This window comes from Taudactylus pleione, unplaced genomic scaffold (genome assembly GCF_031769625.1).
Source record: "Taudactylus pleione unplaced genomic scaffold, aTauple2 ptg000968l, whole genome shotgun sequence".
NCBI lineage: Eukaryota > Metazoa > Chordata > Amphibia > Anura > Myobatrachidae > Taudactylus > Taudactylus pleione.
Window position 1 is genome coordinate 121878 of NW_028285369.1, and position 19385 is coordinate 141262.

A 19385-nucleotide genomic window follows, 5' to 3' on the forward strand; every position below is an offset into this window, starting at 1 on the left:
AAAAAAAGCCGATATATCATTTTTACAGGAAACACACCTGACAGATTCGGAACATCTGAAATTATCTGTGTTGCGACAACGGGTTGTAGCTTGTTCATCGTATACCTCTAAAGCGCGTGGAGTTGCTATTCTTATACGGAAAGGGCTCCCATTTGTAGTTGAAAAGCAGATATCTGACCCAAATGCCCGATTTGTTATTCCTCAGATTACGCTTTCTGGTGTTCTTTACACTTTATGTGATATTTATGCCCCTACAAATTATAATCGTTCCTTTAATAAAGTATTGAGTAATAAGTTGTATCCCCGAGGCTCACCTCATGGACTTACTGCGGCACCTGTCACCGGTCTGTGTATTTCATCACAGTGGATCGCCACATCCGGAGTGATGAACTTACTATTCCCTGGCTACATCTGGGATTGATATCTACACACTGACGTGGACGCTGGGCGCAGTCACTCATTGGATTTGTTACATGCTCTTTATTCATATATTTCCTGTAAGTGTACATCTGTTATTAAAACCATCGTTTTCAGGGCATACTGCACTATTATTCTACTCTCTCCTTATATTTCTCCATGTTTATGGTGTTACAAGAAGGAAGATCCAGCGGTACCTCTTCCTAGTGCTATATCAGTGGTATCCAGCCATTTGGAACTATCAAGTCCAATTTGATTTGGTGACTATTGATTGTATCTCTGTGGAAAACACATTGATGTCCCAATACATTTTAAAAAGCAATGAAATTCCATAGACAAGAAAACCTTACGGTGTCACGTGTCCCATTAGGGCTTCTTAGACATGAAATTTCACAAAACCTATTGAATTTCTGCCACTCAAACTTTAAAAAGCAATGAAGTTATGATCATTAAGGCTGACGCATTAGTGGAAGTGTTCCTTGCGTAATAAAATGGCGATGCAATTATTAGCGATCGCATATTTCACCATACCCCATACACACATTACAAATATGCACTTTAGCGAATGCATAATATCCTGTATGCAAACGCTGTTTATTAGCTTCATGCGTACACATCTGCCCCAAGTATAAAGTCCTTACTACATAAATCTGACTAGCGTCTTTTCCCAAACCCCTCATACTTACACACTGCACACTCACATAAAAGATTCCATAGCTTCAAAGTGAAATATTCAAGGTTTATTCATTTATTACTAATTTTGTGAAATAAAGACTATTTTATATCTAAGGTTTAGTACATGATAAGCCAACCATGTTTGGTGTTGTACTGATCTACTCTGTCTCAACAGCTATCCGGTGTCATTGGGGAGAAGATCGCAACATGCGTTCTCAACTTATGGACTGTAGAGAGTTAAAGCACTAAAATGTACTTTGTAATGTTAGCAGCTTAGATTTGCATGCAGCAGGAAAAAGGAGACAAAAGGCTGTCGGAGGCTGACCTGTGTCCATTTGAATCGACCTGTTAAATGTCCTGTAACAGAAGCACCGTGACGGAGAAGCAATGGAATCATGTCAAACTTGCTTATTGTATTGCTTCTCCCTGTAAGGGTATATATGTGCGTTCAGACCCCAATCTGGAGTCTTCATGCTGATGCTGTTGACGGAGGTTTCTTGTTGATGCCGGTAACTGGTCCCAGTGCGCGTGCGTATGTATAGCTGTACCTTGGGTCTGTATAATTTCTTTGCGCTAAATTGTCTTTAGATCACAGCGTGTATCCTACTGTTTTTATGTTGAATAATATCCTTTGTGCGTTGGAAACACATTTCAAAGTCTGAAGGCATTTATTTACTGTATGACTGCGTACGCAAATAGCGACAATTTTAGAAGGTATAGGCAGGAGCGTATAAAGGTTTAGAAGGTATAGGAAGGATTGTACAAAGGGCTAATTACATTATAACACACCCTGTGGTTAATGGCAGATTCAGCACTCTCACAGAATGAGATTGCTGTCAGTCACAAAATGGTGGAGCTGCTAATTCACAGAATTGTGTGCTCAATGGAATACACCAGAGCCTTAACTAAACTTCTTGGTTCCCTTTGCCAGATAGAGCATTGGTGCCCTCCCTCCACCATTTTATAAATAGAGACATTAGATAGTGCACCTGAAAAAAAGGCCATGGCCTCATGGGGAAGGGCTAGGGAAGAGAGTGCTGCATCTGCAGTTAACCACATGGTGTGATGGCATACCATATCTGTATTACGCAAGGAACACGTCCATTAAGGCGTCAGCCTTAATGATCGTAATTTTATTGCTTTTTGAAGTTTAATGGGACATGTGAAACCGTAAGTTTTTTGTCTATGGAATATTTCTTAACAACCAAATGATAATCTCTTTCTATGCCATTTGTATCTATAGTAAAGTAACAATATAAAGTTTCTTCAATTTCTTTCTCTCTCAATTTTTCCCTTATTTTTATTTGTCCCTCTTTTTTTAATGTTGAAAATATTGGTATTTGCACCTTATGATTATGGTTACTATGGAGTGTGAGATAGAGGATAATACTAAACCTTCTTTCGATTTTCATCATACGCCACTAATACTCCATATTGTATGATTTGCAATGATTGTTATTACTTTAATTATATACTGGTGTATTTTGTTTATACTACTGTTTCTAGTAAAAAAAAATATATTTTTTAATGTATATTACCCATTATGTTGACTAATCTCCATGTTTTTTTTTCTTTGTATTGTATTTTGGATACCAATAAAAAAAGGTTTAAAAAAAAAAAAACATGATGGAAACCAAATGAGCCATGAATGGTCCTAAAGGCATTACCTCACCAAATATAGCTGAGTGGCTCTAACACTATGGTCAGCTATATGGTAATGATGGGAGTTGATTGGTTTGTTTTTAGTGGTTAATGGTTTATCCAAAGGTGGTGAGGTTCCGATGTTTCCTCACAATAGTGTTGTACCGATGTTGGGTCACTGTAACTCGCTCCTGTGGCCTCTCTCCGCCTAATGCAGAGCATTATCAGTCAGGCATGCAGCACAGGAGCAGGTGTCTTGGGTGGCGGGCAGTCACTCTGAGCCTGTCACTGTGTCTATGACGTGATGGTGGCACTCAGCGTATCACTGCCTGCCAATGACTGAGTGCCCGGCTGACTGGTTAAGCTCACAGTCTGTCAGGGCAGTCACATGGGTCGAGGAGCAATGTGTGATCACTGCAGAGCATGAAGCACAGCAGCAGTCAGTCCACCACTATTAGTAACAGGAGGAGTCAGCTCAGCCAGCCCTGAGGAGATGACGAGGAGTCTTGTGTGGTAACATCGGAAACCATCGATGTTCCGGGATCAGTGCTTAGGCCTAAACAATGTTGTGTAATGAATGCTAATTACACTGACACTATGTTCTCCTTATGTCCAATCCCTACTATAATACAAACATCTGTAACACTAGTTATTAACGTTATCATGTGAGAGAATGTGATTTACCATAGATGGTTCCAGCAATAAAGTAACTTCCTCCAGTCCTGTAACTAAAGGTGGGGAATGTGCAGAGGGGCAGCTACATGTGTCCATGTATAAGGTGGTATTGTCCTATTATATCAGTATGACTGACATAGAGCAGATACACATTACTGACATAGGGAGACGCTGTGACCCAGACAGGCTCATACACAGGTCCTTGTACCCATTACCCCACATTATACACAGGTCCTCGTACCCATTACACCACATTATACACAGGTCCTCGTACCCATTACCCCACATTATACACAGGTCCTCGTACCCATTACCCCACATTATACACAGGTCCTCGTACCCATTACCCCACATTATACACAGGTCCTCGTACCCATTACACCACATCATACACAGGTCCTCGTACCCATTACACCACATTATACACAGGTCCTCCTACCCATTACCCCACATTATACACAGGTCCTCCTACCCATTACCCCACATTATACACAGGTCCTCCTACCCATTACACCACATTATACACAGGTCCTCCTACCCATTACACCACGTTATACACAGGTCCTCGTACCCATTACACCACATTATACACAGGTCCTCCTACCCATTACACCACATTATACACAGGTCCTCGTACCCATTACACCAAATTATGGGCTTTACTTACTGTACATTTGTAGTTTTTTTCCCCACACATTACATTTCTTGTTTATTGAACATTACCATTAAATTATTATATATCACCCTCTCCCTCATTCCCCCCACACCCCGCCTTTTCCTTTATACACAAGTTATCACTAAACACAGCAGTGAGGCAGAATTTTCTACATCAGTCATTTTATTGCAAAATTACAAGAATATAGTTTCCTTCTGTAGTAACACTTGGAATGTTATTTATTGCATACGTAATACCACAGTTTACTTTAATATTGTGTGAATGCGGCAAGAAAAGCAGATTATAAAATGAGCAGCTGCTGTATCCTGCAAACCTGGGGGCAGACACACAAGCAGCAGATAAGGTGGGTGGTGCTGGAAATCTGTAACTAAAGAAAACTGTAACTGCAACACAGAGTATTTCAGTTAATGTAACTCCATTACAACTATGATCAGACAAGACTGACATGGATACAGCTAGGTAACAGAACACAGTAATGATGTGAGGCTCCCGGCATACTGGTGCAGTGACGCTGTGCTGTGCACCTGTATATAGATAACAGATCATACATCCAACGCTCAGAGATGTGCAGCATCCTGGTATTTTCCATCAGGTGGGGTCTGTACATATTAGGAGCCATCCATGAGGAATAGCTGTCCTGGCTTTCTCTCTTTGGTATAATATGGTCCTTACATTAATGATGAGAGTAACATCCTGCACATAATAGTCCTGTAACGTCCAGTTACTCATACAGAGCAATTCCTGTTATTATTCATGGCTTGTGTACAATGTGTCATTTCTGTATTACTCATGTATTATAAGCTGCAGGATATGATACTCGCACAGTGCTGTCATTCCCTCCATGGCACACATACAATAGAGATTACATATTATCTAATACATATGTACTAATAAAATGCTGATATATATCATGATAGGAGGTAATAACAGGACAGGCCAGTGTATCCATGCAGGTGCCCATCAGAGAGCAAATCCCCAACACCAGAGCGGTGTCACAGTGACAGGAGACAGGAAAGAGGGGCACACGTGTAAGACAAAACCTTTCTTGTTTGGGTATGAGAAATGGACACTAAATCAGTCACAAGAAAAAACACACACAGGTCTTGCGCTGCTAGGAATAGTATCAAAAGTTTAATAAAATATCAAAATATTAAATAATAATAAATACATATATATGGCACATAAATATAGGAACTAAAAATAAAGGAAAAAAATATAATACAGCATCATAAAATAGATTGAAATGAATATCTAAACCAGAAATCCAAATTCTCAATTGTAGCAATCAAACAATGTATCTCTTCATATGAAAAGAAACGTAGTATCTTATGTTCGAATCAGTCATGTATCCCCTGTGAGAGAAAACAAATAGATCTATTTGTGGTTTGAATTAATTCCTTGAATAAGGCAGGGGGCTCACTTAGCGTACTGATAAGTCCCGTTGGTAACAGCTGATGTAAACACTCCCAGTTATAACATATTCTGGGATCCTGATATCTGCCGTAATAAAACTGGGCTGGATGTAATCAAAAGACAATCGTCACACTATAACTAGCGTGTTCACACTGAGGGCCTGATTCAAGGGCTCATCTGTACCTGCTGCTCTTTCTTGGGCTGAGCACCCGGCTGATCCGGACAGCCACCGCTCACTCGGACACTGCCGCTAGTGGAGCTCTGGTCCCCGCATTGTTCCGAGGACGCTCGGACGGACCAGGTACTTATTACTGCTTATCCACTTGGAAATACAGTGTGAACACGCGCTAGTTATAGTGTGACGATTGTCTTTTGATTACATCCAGCCCAGTTTTATTACGGCAGATATCAGGATCCCAGAATATGTTATAACTGGGAGTGTTTACATCAGCTGTTACCAACGGGACTTATCAGTACGCTAAGTGAGCCCCCTGCCTTATTCAAGGAATTAATTCAAACCACAAATAGATCTATTTGTTTTCTCTCACAGGGGATACATGACTGATTCGAACATAAGATACTACGTTTCTTTTCATATGAAGAGATACATTGTTTGATTGCTACAATTGAGAATCTTGGATTTCTGGTTTAGATATTCATTTCAATCTATGTTATGATGCTGTATTATATTTTCTTCCTTTATTTTTAGTTCCTATATTTATGTGCCATATATATGTATTTATTATTATTTAATATTTTGATATTTTATTAAAATTTTGATACTATTCCTAGCAGCGCAAGACCTGTGTGTTTTTTCTCGTCAATTTATTATTGAACCCTCACAGTAAGTTCCTCTTGGCCTTACAGCGCTAGGAATATTTATTATATATAATCTATCTAGATTGTGTCGACAGCGCTCTGTTTAAATATTTTACTAAGACAGTCACAGTATAAAGATACTAAAGGCAGAGTTAGGAAAAAGCTAAAACACAGAACAATAAATAACTGCATAACAAGAAACTAGGAATACAAAGAGCTGGTGCAACCCCAATATATATACCTATAATCACCGGTACCTAAAGTGACAGAGTAATACAGCTTTACGTCAGTTTATATCCAGTTCTGAATGAGTAATTGTCTGACTGACAAATACCGACCCAGCTTATGTCTGACGTTTGTTCTTCGGTGGCCCTGACCTCGGCTTGTACCCTGGTCTATAACTGACTGCCCTGTCCCTATCTCTGTTATTTTCTCCTGCCAGCTGTGGCCTAGTGTGACCAGTCCGTGAGACACAACTCACCCTCATGCAGAAACCTCTATACTTCCTTGTGACATCTCTGGTAATATCAGTGTTTCCACTAAATCCCGTCTTACAGCAAATCACTAGATCTTACATTTAGGCCAGTGGTGGCTAGCCTTGACACTCCAGATGTTGTGGATCTAGATATCCCAGCATGCCTTGCCACAGTTTTAGCATGCCCTAATAGCAAAATGGTAGCAGTGCATGCTGGGATATGTAGTTCCACAACATCTGGAGTGTCAAGGTTAGCCACCAAGGATCTAGGCCATCACAGAACATGTGCACCACAGAGAGGACAACTGGTCACTATTCCAGCTTTACTAACAATGTACAAAAACATTCAGGTCAATAAGTGTGGTAAATACTAACAAACAAGTGCAACTGTGTTACCCCACATGGACATCAGACAGGTCCATGCGGAGTTTGGTTTTCTTGTTACCAAACACTTTGAGCTCATATTTGTAGGTGTGTAACAAAGCTTGTATTGTCCTTTCTGTGATTTCCTCACTACCAAATAATCTTCATCTCCTCACCCTGCACATTACTGGTGGTGTCACCACTGTGGGAGGTGAGACAGTGCAGGACATACTGAGGACAATCTGTACTGATCCTACTTATCCTGTGATGTCCCTGTATTATTCCTCTATTACTACGTACCCTGCTCACATCTGTATTCTGCTGGGGATATCGGGAGCCTGATGCACTTAATGGACATTACTGTTAGTGGTTTATACCAGGACCAGCAGCTTCCTGTGTCCCAACACAAGTTACATTATCTAATAATGTATAAATTACATAAGTGATCATGATATTAATGTTCATATCTTTTGGAACAGTGTAAATAGTAGGTTACAGAGGATCTAATTAGAAGGAACCAGACATAAGACTGCTGTAAGGAGATTAGAGATCCATTTACCAGGAAACCCAACCAGAGAATACTGGATCCAGCGAGATAAAATCAGAGGTCACAGATGTCATTATATCGCCCATCTCACCCCGTCACTTACAGCCCAGTCATCACATGATGTCATAGTTTCCCACTTCCCATATTACATCCCCAGCACATTGTCATGGTGACAGATTAGTTATGTCCCTATATTACATCATATGGTCTTGTTACTGCACAAATAGGCCAAGAGCACAATAATAATCTAATACAGAGCTTCCCAAACTCCCCCATTACAGGCCAGGGTTTAAGGTTATCCATGATTGAGTCCAAATGGTTAAATCAAATTGGCTGAGATATTAGGTGACCTGTGCTCAAGCATGGATATCCTTAATACCTGGCCTGTAACAGAAGAGTTTGGGAACCTCTGATCTGATAGAATAAGGAAACTGAAAGCCATTACATGAGGAACCTTTTAGAGCCCTATGTTAGTGACATCAGTGTGGATATATAATAAAGTGTAATATATTAGTATATAGGGGCTGATTCAGCAGAGGATATAATGATGGTAGTTACGCAGATAGAGCGAATGTTTGCCATCAGACCTGCGTATAAGTCATACTGCGGACACACAGCGATCCCATTGCGATTACGGACGCACAGAAGAATACATCACATAGTGAGTGGCAGGGTGACGTTTGGGGGGAGGTAACGGGGGGATGGACAGAAAACTGCAGACGTATCTGTCCGTGTGATCGCCATGTCATGGGTGTGTATAAATTAGCCATAGCGATGGCAGCTGCAGCATGAGACCTCTCTGCGTGTCAGGAGAGCTGCAGTGTTTGCGGCTGGTCAAACCTGATGTAAATGCTGTGTGACTGCTTGATGTGCGGCGATGGTACCGATTACACAGGAGGGCGACATTGGATGATAACGAGAAGGTAGCAGTGGGCGTGGTTATGGCGGCTGTGCCTCGGCATTAGCATATATTAGCACCTGCGATCTGTAAGAGACTGCAGCTGCATTTGCTTCTGAATCAGGCCCATAGTGTGATAATGCAAATGTAATTTACCCTTCAACAAGCAGGGACAGCAATCTAGGCTAACATTGTATTTATGCTTGTTCTGATAATTCCCAATTATTATTTCAGTGCTCCAAATATCGCTGCAATTTCTATATATTTCTAGACGCTCATACACATTGTTTTTCTCATGTGTGACGTTTCTGATGACTAAAAAGAGCGGATATATTTGTAAAACATTTCCCACACTCAGAGCATGGATATGGTTTCTCACCTGTGTGATGTCTCTGATGTTTAACGAAACTTGATTTATATGTAAAACATTTCCCACACTCAGAGCATGAAAATGGTTTCTCACCTGTGTGAAGTCTCTGATGTGTAACAAGATGTGATTTCTGTGTAAAACATTTCCCACACTCAGAGCATGGAAAAGGCCTTCCAGCTGCGTGAACTCTCTTCTGATGCATAGAAAGACTCTTGTGCTTAGTAAAACCTTTCCTACACTGAGAACATGAAAATGGTTTCTCACCTGTGTGACTTCTCCTATGTTTAACAAGATCTGATTTCTGTGCAAAACATTTCCCACACTCAGAGCATGAAAATGGTTTCTCACCTGTGTGAGATCTCTGATGTATAACAAGAGATGATTTCTGTGTAAAACAATTCCCACACTCAGGACATGGAAATGGTTTCTCACCTGTGTGACTTCTCCTATGTTTAACAAGATCTGATTTCTGTGCAACACATTTCCCACACTCACGACATGGAAATGGTTTCTCACCTGTGTGAATTCTCAGATGTCTAACAAGATGTGCTTTCCGTATAAAACATTTCCCACACTCAGAACATAAAAAAGGTTTCTCACCTGTGTGATGTCTCTGATGTTTAACAAGACATGATTTATATGTAAAACATTTCCCACACTCAGAGCATGGAAATGGTTTCTCACCTGTGTGATTTCTCTGATGTGAAACAAGATGTGATTTATCTAAGAAACATTTCCCACACTCAGAACATGAATATGGTCTCTCAATTTTGTGAATCTTTGTATGTCTAGCAAGATCTTCTCTCAGTATAAAACATTTCCCGCACTCAGAACACAGAAAAGGCCTTTCAGCTGCGTGTACTCTCTTCTGATGTTTAGAAAGACTGATCTGCTTTGTAAAACCTTTCCCACATTCAGAACAGGACAATGGGTTATCACCTGTGTGATCTGAACTATTTGTAACGCAACTGGGATTATCTTCATGGTTAGAGGGATCAGATGATATATCTGCATTATGAGATGTTGGATGTATACTAGGAGTAAAGGGGTTTTCTCCTGGAGAGTCCTGTGAGAAGTTATTATCGTCTAGGTCAAAATCTGGAGATAATATGAGACGTCTCCCCGAGTTATTCCTGCTGCTGTGTCCATCTGCTGGGAACAGAATAATTATATGGGAATTAGCACCCCTGCAGAACCATACCATACTGTGTAACTATAATAAGAAGTCCCCGTATGTACCCCAACATCTCCATACTGTGTAACTATAATAAGATGTGCCCGGCTGTACCCCAACATCTCCATACTGTGTAACCATAAGACGTGCCCGGCTGTACCCCAACATCCCCATACTGTGTAACTATAATAAGACGTGCCTGGCTGTACCCCTACATCCCCATACTGTGTAACTCTAATAAGACATGCCTGGCTTTACCCTAACATCTCCATATACTCAGTGACTTCATCAAGTATTTGCTGATGATTGTCATGAGGAGGTATAGGTGTAGGAGTAACACTGGCCTGGGAGTAGTCCGTAAAAAAGACAAATCTCCATCTCAGCATAGGTCATACTAGCTGTGCTGTTTCCTCACACTCTCCGGATCGCCACCTCAGTATGTGTAACAGAGTGCAGGCATGGTCTATACATTATATCACACACAGGACATACTAGCTGTATCCTACTGTGCCCTCACACTTTCCGGATCTCCATCTCAGTATGTGTAACAGAGTGCAGGCATGGTTTATACATTATCACACACACAGGTCATACTAGCAGTATTCTACTGTGATTTCCATCTCAGCATCTGAGATACACCAGTGAGTGTGGGGAGGAGACTGGTCAGATTTCTGGGCTGGTAACAGAGTGACATGATGTGAGGGGGAGAGCAGGAGTATATAATAGGGGCTGATGGCTCCCGACTCCCCCACTGGGCAGATACATTTACTTTATTAGTTTGTACTGACAGAGGAGGGTGTAAGTTAAGACAATGAACAAGGAGAATGACTATTCTGTAATGTGTTTATTACTCACCTGTGCTGATATCTTTAGGGATTTCCTCCATCTTAAACTGCTGATTGCCCCACGCAAACGTCTTTGCATCTCCCTCTATATCTTCTGCCTTCATATCAGTCACATACGTTTCTTTTTCGCCCTCTATATCTTCTGCCTTCATATCAGTCACATACGTCTCTTCTTCTCCCTCTATTTCTTCTGCCTTCATATCAGTAACATATGTCTCTTCTTCTCCCTCTATATCTGCTACCTTAATATTAGCCTGAGCTGCACCCTAAACAAAAATGGTTTTGTTTTTTTAATAATGTTTGATTTCATTAATTGAGAATAGACAGTATAATATCAGTGCATAAAACACACACAGCTTCTCTACACATCATATAGTGACGGTCACTGTGGTATATTGGTGAGACCCTAAATCTCATCTACCTGATGCTCCTGTGGGGTCCTGTGATTCTCCTCTGTACAATACTGTGAATAAAGAGGACTGGGACATCTCTCTGGGGTAATTCTGTTACTGGGTCCATCTATAGGAGACACACAGTGACTGAGTACATTGTGTATATGTGAATATCAGGTGATGTGTGTATATAGGGGCCCCCCATACCTGCTCTCCCCTGTACAATAAATGACAGTTTCCTCTTACCCAGTGATGTGAGAGGCCTGTGATTCTCCATCATCATGTCCTTGTACAGACCCCTGTGTTCCTCTATATACTCCTCCTCCTGCATGGAAACATAGACAGTGACACCTTATAGGAACCTGACACACAATGATACAGTCATCACCCAGACACATCCCCTGGTGTTACTGTATAATGTCCCATTCCCAGCAGTCACCTCTCCAGTCATCACCCAGACACATCCCCTGGTGTTACTGTATAATGTCCCATTCCCAGCAGTCACCTCTCCAGTCATCACCCAGACACATCCCCTGGTGTTACTGTATAATGTCCCATTCCCAGCAGTCACCTCTCCAGTCATCAACCAGACACATCCGCTGGTGTTACTGTATAATGTCCCATTCCCAGCAGTCACCTCTCTAGTCAGCAGCTGAATGATCTTGTTTGCGAGTTCCAGGATCTTCTGGTCATTGTGTCTCTCATGTATCAGTGAGTGAGGTGGAGGCACCGTGATGAGACTCTGGGTCCTGCTCAGTCCTCCTGACACGCGGGGTCGGCTGCTGGGTGTCTCATGCTCATCGGATGTCTTCTTTAGTACTGTATAACCCTTTGTATTGGGGGAAACATGGAAAGGTCACTTAAACTCCATTTAAGTGAGACTGTTTATTCAGGTGTTCATTTTACATAATATACAAAAAAACTCTATTTTACAAATACTTGTCTTGTAGCAATCTCCTATATACAGGAAAATGAAGAGTATATAGTATATCCTGCAGCTCCGACATCTTTCGGTCAGTGACAACAACATACTGTGAAGTGTACTAAGGGCCTGATTCAGAGCCGCTCGTAAGCGGCAGTACGCTCGTTCCGAGCGATATTTGCACATCTGCGCATGCGTACAGTTTTTAGTACGCGTGCGCGAAACAGTCAGTGTGGCCGAAAATTGTTTGTTCGCTATATAGCGAATGCCTGCTATTTTGAGTGACAGAATGAGGCGTATGTGGGTGGTAACAGGGGAAGGTGCTTGAAAACGGAGTGGAGATCAGAACGCAGGCGTGCTTAAAGGTCAAAGCGGGCGTTTTATGGGTGTGCATAATTAACAAAGCAGCATCATTGACCACGTCACTTGGTTTTTTTATAGCCAGAACTGCTCACAATATTGTGGTAGGAAAAACCAACCACAAGAATAGCGAGCAATTCATTCGCTGTTCGATGTACTCGATTAATCTAATAAATAGCGGACATGACGTATGAATCGAGCGGCCAGGGGGCGTTTTTATCAAATAAACGAGCTTATGTTTTGCTTGTTCGTTCAGACATGGAGGCGGCAACAGACCGCAAAGAGCGTACGGTTCATTTGAATAGCCACCCCCTTTTTCTGAACGAGAGAGCGCTAATTGCGAGCGGCTCTGAATCAGGCCTTAAATCCAAACTCTAGTAAGGACTGTGGGACTGATACTATATCTGAGACTGGCTCCCTGCTGCTCGGTTATTACTATAGATAAAAGTGATGTCACTGTGACACTTCCAGATCCCCTCACCTCCCCAGTCATGTCTCTGTATTATTACTATAGATATAAGTGATGTCACTGTGACACTCCCAGATCCCCTCACCTCCCCAGTCATGTCCCTGTATTATTACTATAGATATAAGTGATGTCACTGTGACACTCCCAGACCCTCTCACCTCCCCAGTCATGTCCCTGTATTATTACTATAGATATAAGGGATGTCACTGTGACACTCCCAGATCCCCTCACCTCCCCAGTCATGTCCCTGTATTATTACTATAGATATAAGTGATGTCACTGTGACACTCCCAGATCCCCTCACCTCCCCAGTCATGTTCTTGTATTATTACTATAGATATAAGTGATGTCACTGTGCACTGCCAGATCCCCTCACCTCCCCAGTCATGTCCCTGTATTATTACTATAGATATAAGTGATGTCACTGTGACACCCCCAGATCCTCTCACCTCCCGTCATGTCCCTGTATTATTACTATAGATATAAGTGATGTCACTGTGACACTCCCAGATCCCCTCACCTCCCGTCATGTCTCTGTATTATTACTATAGATATAAGTGATGTCACTGTGACACTCCCAGATCCTCTCACCTCCCCAGTCATGTCCCTGTATTATTACTATAGATATAAGTGATGTCACTGTGACACTCCCAGACCCTCTCACCTCCCCAGTCATGTCCCTGTATTATTACTATAGATATAAGTGATGTCACTGTGACATTCCCAGATCCCCTCACCTCCCCAGTCATGTCCCTGTATTATTACTATAGATATAAGTGATGTCACTGTGACACTCCCAGATCCCCTCTCACCTCCCCCAGTCATGTCCCTGTATTATTACTATAGATATAAGTGATGTCACTGTGACACTCCCAGATCCCCTCACCTCCCCAGTCATGTCCCTGTATTATTACTATAGATATAAGTGATGTCACTGTGACACCCCCAGATCCTCTCACCTCTCCAGCCATGTCCCTGTATTATTACTATAGATATAAGTGATGTCACTGTGACACCCCCAGATCCTCTCACCTCTCCAGCCATGTCCCTGTATTATTACTATAGATATAAGTGATGTCACTGTGACACCCCCAGATCCTCTCACCTCCCCAGTCAGCTCGTAGATGATCTCCAGGGTGAGATGTAAGATCCTCTCAGTCCTGTGACTCCCGTCCTTGTCCATCTTCAGTGAATCAGTGAGAATACAGAATGTGTGAGGTGTAATAAAGACTTTGGTTCCTCACAGCAGAACTATCTAGGAATAAATAGAATAAATATAATACACATCACAGAGAACACATGTAACACAGTCAGACATGTAACAGTGAGTGACCAGTAAGTCTCCCCTTTCCCCCCAGCCATAGAGCCCTGGTCAGTGTCTGTCAGAGGTTCCTGTGACCCAGCCCCATAAGGCTCCTCAGAGGCCATCACACAACGCTGTACTGTATAAGGTTACACCAATGCTCCTCTCCTGGCCGGGGGTCTTATTCCTCCCAGACACAGATTTGGTGCAATTTGCTCCACGTGAATCTTTTACAAACACATGAATTAGGGATGTTGGGATTTTTTTATTTTGTTTTAAATTTATTCCAGAAACTGAGTCTGTGACTATACTGAGGTCATACAGGTAACAGGGGTGTGAGGGGAGAGTACACAGGAGAGCAGAAGGGGTGCAGATATGGGGAGAGGGGAAGTAACGTAGGAATACAGAGCAACAGGGGGTGTAACAGCTGTACAGAGGTGTCAGTAACACAGGGGAGGGGGAAGGGAACAGAAGAGGTTAATAACACAGGGATAGGACAGCAGGCAGCCCAGGGGACACACAAAGGGTTACACAATACAGAATCCCATCAGTCACTCTGCACAAATGATGAAATGACAAATGACCGCACCTCAGATGTATGTTACATGTGTGACCAGCCTGCCGGCCGTGTGTGTGCAGCGTAGGGTGGGGTGAGACATGTCCTGGGGGTAATCAGTGACACTCTGAGGATCTGGGGACTGTCACAGCCACTGGCTGTCTCTGAGAGAGTCTCTATTGCTCAGGATAACAAGACGCCCTGACAGACAGTCTCAGCTCAGGGAGTCAGGGGAAATTGTGGTTGTGCTGTCAGGTGTTATTATATAATAGGAGTGAGGTAAGAGTATATAATAATAACACATTACATTTATTATAGACAATAACACATAAAACAAACCAATCCACTTAGATGTATAATGTCAGTCTCTCAGGTGTATATCTCTATGTTACAAGGAAATATAGTTACACACCCAGTAACTGTGCAGAGAGCTCCTGTAACAGAGTATTAGGATTGTAGTAATACGTTTGTACATAGTGACACAAGGTATAAATGTCACATTCCTCTGACTATAATCATTACCAGCCCGAGAGAGAAGAGAGTTACTGTGCGATAGCTGAGTCAGGGATAATACATGGTCAGTAATAAGATCATTGGTAGAAGGGGATATAATATGTCATGTACCTGGCACAGAGATCACAGACCCTTTGGACACATCCTCTAATCATAAATTACCCCAAATGTTTTAGTAAGTTTCGTACTTTGGTAAAAACGACCGCGCAGATCTTGGGTGAATAAAAAAAAATCACTGAAAATGGTTTTAACGTATCGGGTCTGATTTTTCGGATGTTTTAAACATCACATTTGGTTACAGAAGGCGGTTTATTAAAGGTTTTTAAAATTGCATATTTACGACACAAAAAAATACTTGCGCCCATTTTAACGTACAGTAATTTCCTGGGGAAAAAAAGATTTCTATCATTTTCAAAGTTTGTTTTTTTTCACCCAAATTTTGTGCGCCGTTTTTTTACCAACGTTTGCAACCTACAACATTTTGGGGGGTTCATTTCTCATTAGGGGGGGGGTGTCCAAAGGTTTCTGAAAGAATTCCCCATATTTTTAGTAAAAAATAGAGATTTAGCATTTTTTTTCATCCAGATCCTGGATGGAGAAAACTTTTTTCCATTTTTTTTCGCCATTTTCACCTGTTTGCCGTTATCGCCTGTTATTTGGGTAAAATCAGCCATTTTTTCCGTTTCTTTTGGCGAAAATTGTCCGATTTCAGCGATGTCGAAAAAAGCTGCCATTTTCGCCGGTAACTGAAGAGAGTTTAACTATATTTTCTTGTAGCATAAAGATATACACCTGAGAGAATGACATTATACTTTTAAGTGGATTGGTTTGTTTTATGTGTTATTGTCTATAATAAATGTAATGTGTTATTATTATATACTCTTACCTCATTCCTATTATATAATAACACCTGACAGCACAACCACAATTTCCCCTGACGGTTGCTTATAATTAGGACATCACGGTCGCCCTTAGGAGGCTGCTGACTTGTCTTATTGCTAATGTGGGTGTAATACTGACCTCTGGATGGATACTGGCGCTAATTATACCTTACTAGTTACAGCTCAGGGAGTGCAGCCTTATATCCTTCCCCAGCTCTTGTTATGTATCATATGGTATATACAGTACATACATGTTATACCTATTATGTGTTATTCACTGACCTCTCATTACTGTTATTCTTACTCTGCAGCTGCTGCTATAACAGGAAACCACGTGTCACTCCCTCTGTACAATAATAACAGGACACTCGCCCTGTATAATAATAAGAGGACAACACAGGCTGCTCCCCCCTGTATAATAATAACAACAGGACACAACAGGCTGCTCCCCCTGTATAATAATAACAGGACACCACAGACTGCTCCCTCTGTATAATCATAACAGGACACCACAGGCTGCTCCCCCTGTATAATAATAACAACAGGACACAACAGGCTGCTCCCCGTATAATAATTAAAGGACATCACAGGTACCTCCCCCTGTTTAATACTAATAACAGGACACCACAGGCTGCTCCCCCTGTATAATAATAATGATAGGACACCACAGGCTGCTCCCCCTGTATAATAATAACAGGACACCACAGGCTGCTCCCCCTGAATAATAATAACAGGACACCACAGGCTGCTCCCCCTGTATAATAATAATAACAGGACACCGCAGGCTGCTCCACCTGTATAATAATAATAACAGGACACCACAGGCTGCTCCCCCTGTATAATAATAATAACAGGACACCACAGGCTGCTCCCCCTGTATAATAATATCAGGACACCACAGACTGCTCCCCCTATATTATAATAATAACAATAGGACACCACAAGCTACTCCCCCTTTATAATAATAACAGGACACCACAGGCTGCTCCCCTTGTATAATAATAACAGGACACCACAGGCTGCTCCTCCTGTACAATAATAATAACAGGACACCACAGGCTGCTCCTCCTGTACAATAATAACAGGACACAACAGGCTGCTCCCCCTGTATAATAATAACAGGACACCACAGGCTGCTCCTCCTGGATAATAATATTATCAGGACACCACAGGCTGCTCCCCCTGTATAATAGTAACAGGACACCACAGGCTCCGCCCACTGTATAATAATAACAGGACACTACAGGCTGCTCCCAATTATTACTAACAGGACACCACAGGCTGCTCCCCCTGTATAACAACAGGACACCACAAGCTGCTCCCCCTGTATATTTATAATAACAGGACACCACAGGCTGCTCCCCTTGTATAATAATAACAGGACACCACAGTCTGCTCCCCTGTATAATAATAATTATAGGACACAACAGGCTGCTCCCCCTGTATAATAATAACAGGACACCACAGGCTGCTCCTCCTGTATAATAATATTATCAGGACACCACAGGCTGCTCCCCCTGTATAATAGTAACAGGACACCACAGACTCCGCCCCCTGTATAATAATAATATCAGGACACCACAGGCTGCTCCCCCTGTATAATAGTAACAGGACACCACAGGCTCCGCCCCCTGTATAATAATAACAGGACACCACAGTCTGCTCCCCTGTATAATAATAATTACAGGACACCACAGGCTGCTCCTCCTGTACAATTATAACAGGACACCACAGGCTGCTCCCACAGTATAGAAATAAAAACAGGACACCACAGGCTGCTCCCTCTGTATAATAATAACAACAACAACAGGACACCACAGGCTGCTCCCCCTGTATAATATTAACAGGACACCATAGGCTGCTCCCCCTGTATAATAAAAATAACAGGACACCACAGGCTGATCCCCCCGTATAATAATAATATTATCAGGACACCACAGGCTGCTCCCCCTGTATAATAGTAACAGGACACCACAGGCTCCGCCCCCTGTATAATAATAATATCAGGACACCACAGGCTGCTCCCCCTGTATAATAGTAACAGGACACCACAGGCTCCGCCCCCTGTATAATAATAACAGGACACCACAGTCTGCTCCCCTGTATAATAATAATTACAGGACACCACAGGCTGCTCCTCCTGTACAATTATAACAGGACACCACAGGCTGCTCCCACAGTATAGAAATAAAAACAGGACACCACAGGCTGCTCCCTCTGTATAATAATAACAACAGGACACCACAGGCTGCTCCCCCTGTATAATATTAACAGGACACCATAGGCTGCTCCCCCTGTATAATAAAAATAACAGGACACCACAGGCTGCTCCCCCCGTATAATAATAATATTATCAGGACACCACAGGCTGCTCCCCCTGTATAATAGTAACAGGACACCACAGGCTCCGCCCCCTGTATAATAATAACAGGACAACACAGTCTGCTCCCCTGTATAATAATAATTACAGGACACCACAGGCTGCTCCTCCTGTACAATTATAACAGGACACCACAGGCTGCTCCCACAGTATAGAAATAAAAACAGGACACCACAGGCTGCTCCCTCTGTATAATAATAACAACAACAGGACACCACAGGCTGCTCCCCCTGTATAATATTAACAGGACACCATAGGCTGCTCCCCCTGTATAATAAAAATAACAGGACACCACAGGCTGCTCCCCCCGTATAATAATAATATTAACAGGACACCACAGGCTGCTCCCCCTGTATAATAACAGGACACCACAGGCAGCTCCCCCTGTATAGTAGGACACCGTTACCTGCTGTTGCCGGACACTTGCCTCTAGTTGCCTCTACCTGGCTGGCTCCGGCATGTCTATGACAAAATGGCAGCTAAAGCCCCTGTGGCCCCGCCCCCTCTGTTCTGTGACTGGGAGACTATAAGAATATGGCCGCCAGTCACCATACATGAGGACACCATTAGACTATACTGCTATTACTCTAGTGATGAAGCTGTGAGCGGCTGGTACAGGTG

The 19385-nt window shown here is 42.3% G+C and overlaps 1 protein-coding gene across 1 annotated transcript in view; it reads right to left on the reverse strand.

Moving 5' to 3' along the window:
* The window catches only part of LOC148454898 (uncharacterized), a 72173-nt gene extending 52965 nt beyond the window's left edge, over window positions 1–19208 (reverse strand). Inside the window, exons 1-7 of the mRNA XM_088460632.1 lie at window positions 19171–19208; window positions 14237–14386; window positions 12018–12209; window positions 11627–11705; window positions 11410–11507; window positions 10999–11254; window positions 8904–10121 (exon numbers count right to left, since the gene is read on the reverse strand). Coding sequence (XP_088316758.1) covers window positions 8904–10121; window positions 10999–11254; window positions 11410–11507; window positions 11627–11705; window positions 12018–12209; window positions 14237–14314 — 1921 coding nt within the window. The 5' untranslated portion in view covers window positions 14315–14386; window positions 19171–19208. The remainder of the gene's footprint in view (window positions 1–8903; window positions 10122–10998; window positions 11255–11409; window positions 11508–11626; window positions 11706–12017; window positions 12210–14236; window positions 14387–19170) is intronic.
* Between the last annotated feature and the right edge of the window lie 177 nt (window positions 19209–19385).